This window comes from Centroberyx affinis, unplaced genomic scaffold (assembly GCF_046629955.1).
Source record: "Centroberyx affinis isolate AG114_WGS23_722 - 3 ecotype Tasmania unplaced genomic scaffold, CSIRO-AGI_Caff_v1 ptg002409l_1, whole genome shotgun sequence".
Classification (NCBI taxonomy): domain Eukaryota; kingdom Metazoa; phylum Chordata; class Actinopteri; order Beryciformes; family Berycidae; genus Centroberyx; species Centroberyx affinis.
This window is the reverse complement of record NW_027280658.1, coordinates 1-5,133: the sequence shown is the minus strand read 5'-3', so window position 1 is coordinate 5,133 and position 5,133 is coordinate 1. Positions and strand designations below refer to the sequence as shown.

The 5,133-nt window shown below is 38.4% G+C and overlaps 1 protein-coding gene across 1 annotated transcript; it reads left to right on the top strand.

The window, feature by feature from the left end:
* Nucleotides 1-2,015: 2,015 nt before the first annotated feature.
* On the top strand, nucleotides 2,016-4,922 carry LOC139656216 (REST corepressor 3-like; the record flags this gene model as incomplete). The annotated part of the gene is given in 7 exon segments (XM_071533718.1): nucleotides 2,016-2,058; nucleotides 2,061-2,138; nucleotides 2,248-2,304; nucleotides 3,159-3,236; nucleotides 3,344-3,396; nucleotides 4,025-4,186; nucleotides 4,798-4,922. Coding segments are annotated over 7 exon segments (596 nt in total), but the record flags the coding sequence as incomplete, so codon positions are not given.
* Nucleotides 4,923-5,133: the final 211 nt, after the last annotated feature.

Here is a 5,133-nt window from a genome sequence, read left to right as displayed (position 1 = left end):
TGTCAGTAATTATGATACGGTAACACTTTACAATAAGGGTCACTAAGTTAAGGGTTAGTTAATGCTTAATAAGCATTAACTAACCCTTAATTAACAGTTAACTAATGTGTAATTTACTAATGGTGTTAATCTATACATTATTTAATAGTTTATAAAGATGACTATTAAATAATGTATAAATTAATACCTTAGTTAACATGAACACCATTAGTAAATGTTTACCAGACACATTAGTTAACTGTTAATTAAGGGTTAGTTAATGCTTATTAAGCCTTAACTAACCCTTAACTTAGTGACCCTTATTGTAAAGTGTTACCTATGATACCGATGACAAAAACATAACCGGAAATCCATCCATTTAGTGTCGTAAATTCATAAAACAGACCGACATAAGCAACATACACCAGTTAGACTAACTGTTGATTTAAATGGAAATGCCCGGAGATATCAAAGATGAAAAATAATGACTGAAATGCCAAATGCTTCTGAAGGCTTCTGCACTGCTTTAAACTGACTGAAACACCATGTGGACAGAGCTAAAGCCAGCTAACTCTGGAAAACTGCTGAGTATAAAATAAAACTCTAATTAGAATAAGAACCACAGAGGAAAGAGTCATGTGGGTTTCTGTCATTTTCTAGGTGTCAAGAACATAGTGAGCAAAATGTATAAATGAAAGTATGGAAACTTTTGAATTATATGAAATGACGGCATGTATCAGTACAAAACCAACCCCCTTAATTTCTCCATTACATAAACATTAATTATTCATTAAAAATAACAGCTGTAATAAAGTAAGAATAGTAGCCTATCATGGGTTTATATGGGATTTATTCATAGGTTGATTCACAAAGACTCTAGAAATTAAGATTTTTTTTTATGCCTTTGTGCAGGTTTACAGGTTATTAATGAGTTATTAATGGAAAGTTCCTGTCTCCCTGAATTTTACATTAAATTAGAAAGTAAGCAGTCAAACATTAAGTGGAGTTTAAGGAGGTTTTGATGGGATCTCCTCCATTAATAACTCCCTTAACTCATTTTAAGGGGATTTTGCATGAATTAAGGGGTGAATTAATGTAAGTTAATGAAAATGTAAGGTTGTTTTAAGGGATTACTGGTTCGGGATAAGGCAGGGTCCAGGGGTCAGGGGTCAGAGGTCAGGACTGACCCGCTCAACCTGACAGATGTCAATCAACTTTAAAGTAAACAAATAAAATAACTGAGTATAATCTTCATTCACTGGCCAGCCAGAGGCATTTTATTTCCTCTTGGTGAAAGTCTGTTGTGTGGTGTCGCCCCCTGCCGGCCGGGGAGCCTCGGTGCAGGAGGGAGTGGAAAACACATAAGAATTAAATAAATAAAAAGCTGCATTTATATTGAACAATAATCCCAGGTTACTACAAGGAATGTATACTGTCCCACTACACATGGTATTTTATATATTCATATATGAAGTGTATTCATATGTGATAATACGATGTTTCATATCAGATATATGCACTTTCTTATGATTTTCAGCTGTTTTCAGATAGATATTCGTTTTTATTATAGTTTATATCTTAGTTTAATTGTAGTCTCGTTTAAGTTTTGACTTTAGCTTTATATTTGTCTATTTTAGTTCTTATTTTAGTTTCTGCAGGCGGAGGGATCTGCTGCCACAGGCGCCGCAGGAGTCGCACTGTCGCCCCACGGTGCGTAAAAAGCCTTCCGCCGCAGTAACTAGGCCCACGTCACGGCTTTATTTGTACAAAATCTCAAACACACAAAACACCGTAAAGAATCAAAAAATATAAAATACGGAGGAGACGCGGGAATTGTTATTTTCCAACGTGTTAGCGTAACGGATCCGGTGTAAAAACGTGGCGGACACCCGGAGCAGGCAGTGTACTAACAGCGACACGGAGCTGCAGGGAGTTATAAAGCCAGGCAGGGAGGGGGGGAAAAAAACAAAAACCTCCGATTCCTGCTGCTGATATTTTTAATTTTAAGACGATATCAGGGTGAAGACGGAGCTGAGATGCCGGGCATGATGGATAAAGGCTCGGAGTATCTGGGGAAAGGCGGTCCAACGGCACCAAGAGTCCGTCCAACGCCTCCAACGGACATTTTTCCGATGAAAGTGGCAGCGACGACGAGCACGGTATAGCCTCGAACAGCCGTCACATCCCACTGTAACGTTACATCCGTGTTTCTTACCAATAAATATTAAAAAATCTAACGTCTGCTGAAACCTTGTGTCATATTTTCAGATGTGGGGATGCGGGTCGGATCCGATTATCAGGCCAATATCCCCGAGTTTGAACCCGGTGAGATTTTTTACTGTTTGTACCTGACTGGCTGGCGGTAGCCTCGGTGCAGAGAGGCAGCTGGCCTGCCATGACTCGCAATATCGCGTTTATTCACCGTGTTTACGGAAGCAAATACTGACTGTAACGTTAACGATTTAAAAAAAATAAAAATAAAAATAAGTGGAAAAGCAATTCCTGACATTAGTGCTCAGCGTCAGACTGACTCTGCTCAGTGAGGTGGAGGGTCAGTGGGGAGGTGAACCGAGGCTACCCACAACTTCTCAGTTACAACTTATAACATGCATGAATTTCAAATTAATAAAGGTTAATAGAGCTTATTTATTTTTATTATCCCCTCTGAATTTAGCCTGCTTTCCCTTTTCACTCAAGAAATTATAATATTTATGTTTTTTCCCTCTTTTTGCATGCACAGACTGAAGAAGCCTGTACTGTAGGCTGTAATAGCAATGTAATAGTGTGATAATAATAATAATAATAGTGATCATTTCTTTGTGTGTGTGAATGTCTGTCAATATGTGAATGAATACATGTGTATATATTTGTGTATTTGTACAATTTGTACTGTTTTCCAGTGTTTAATTTTTGCTTAAAGGTGAAGCACACTGAGTTTCCCTGTGTAGAAAATGTACTATAAATAAACTTTTACTTATTACTTAATAGTAATAACAATAACATCATGCTATCAACTGATGCTATCATCAATAGCATCAGTAACATTATTAGTATTATTAATAATACAAATTATAGAATAATAATAATCATCATCAACCACATCATAACTTTTCCAGTTCATAACAACTAAAATAAGGAGAATAAGCAGAATAATGTTGTTGTGATATTTCTGTGTTCAGGTTCCACTAAATACACAGATAAAGACAGCGGGGGGATGCTGGTCTGGTCTCCGTATCACACCATCGCTGATTCTAAATGTAAGTGGACTTCTGTCTGTCACGTGTGCGGTCCTCGCGGTCCTCTGTCAGGTCCTCATATCAGACTAAAAGCTAAATGTCACTTCTTTTTTTTTTTTCCCCCTCAGTGGACGAATACATCGCTATCGCCAAGGAGAAGCACGGATACAACGTGGAGCAGGTAGATCTGATCCGTCTGTGTTCACACACGGGGTCCCGGGGTCAGAGGTCAACTCATCAATGACCTCATCAGTTCCACTTCAACTGAGGAATTGGAATTTGAAAAACCCTTCAGGAAACAGAATGTGAATTGAATTGGAATTTCAGAAAGTTGAATTTAATTCAATGAAATTCTGAAATTCCATGTTTTTTTGTTTTTTCTTTCCACATATCTGAGATTCCACATAGTGTTTTATATGATCAATACTGAATATCATAAAGTGTTAAAGGAACCTTTCAGCTGCTGTTTGATGCAGAACATGTGATGGTAATCCATACATTATGACTGAATGTGTTTGATTAGTTGAACTGCCTTTTATCTGATTCATAATGTTTTGATCTATAATGTTTAGAGTCGAGACAAACTCTCTCAGAAGTGGAATTTCATGGAATTTCATGGAATTTCATGGAGTTCAGTTCTGATTCCTGTCGTTCACATTCGGTTCACATTCTGTTTCCTCACAGCTGGGAGACTTTCACACTGCAGGAGCTGAACCTGTTTACCATCCAGTCTCACTGAAGGTTCATGGCTCTGACCCGGTCTGTGTGTGTGTGTGTGTGTGTGTGTGTGTGTGTGTGTGTGTGTGCAGGCGCTCGGCATGCTGTTCTGGCACAAACACAACATCGAGAAGTCTCTGGCCGATCTGCCGAACTTCACTCCGTTCCCAGACGAGTGGACGGTGGAGGACAAGGTGCTGTTTGAACAGGCCTTCAGCTTCCATGGCAAGAGCTTCCACCGCATCCAGCAGATGGTGACCATTTGTTTTGTTTTGTTTTGTTTTGTTCAATGTTTATTTCAATTTTAGCATTGTAAACAAAAACATTAACACAAGAAAAAATTAAATTGACAAGAAAAGCAATTAAAGTAGGAAGAAATATAAACGGAAGGTGAGAAAAGTAAATCAGAAAAGAGAGGACAAAGACTACAAGATTAATGCAAGTATTACAAAAATAATGCAACATAATAATAACACCATTATTGTTATATTATTATTATTATTTCATGTAAGGTGGAGTTAATATTAGGAAATGCATTCCAAAGCAAATTAGTTAGAAAAACATAAATTAAATAAGATTAAAAGTGGGTAAAATCAAAATCTAAAACATAAAAGCAAAGAAGTAATTTGTTTTCAGAAGAAATTTAAAAGATGAAAAATGTGAATTATCAGCCTGGTGGTTCCTTTAGTCTTGAGTCCAGTCTGAGGGTCGGCTGGGTTTTAAATACACAAGACACAAAATCTCAGTGTAATCCAGTTCAGATTCAGGCTGCAGCAGAAAAACCAGAGAGGCTGAAAGCTTTCTGAAGGTTTTCTGAAGGTTTTCTGTGTGAGAGAGTTTAACAGGTTTCTTCTCTCGGTCTCAGTTACCGGACAAGTCCATCTCCAGTCTGGTGAAGTACTACTACTCCTGGAAGAAGACTCGCTCCAGAACCAGTCTGATGGACCGGCAGGCCAGGAAGCTGGCCAGCAGGAGCACCCAGGACGACAGGTGGGTTCTGAGGGGAACGCCGGTTCCTCTGGGGTTCCACAGTCTGGATAGCATCGCTGGGGGATAAAAACCTTGTATCTCCAAAATATTAAACTAAGAGAAACAGCCTTGTTTTTAGCTCGATGACAATGTCTTTTTTATTTTATCCATTGGGTTTTGTAACGGTTTCATCAGCCCAGCAGGCCAGAGAGTTTTCTCAACCATAAAGGAA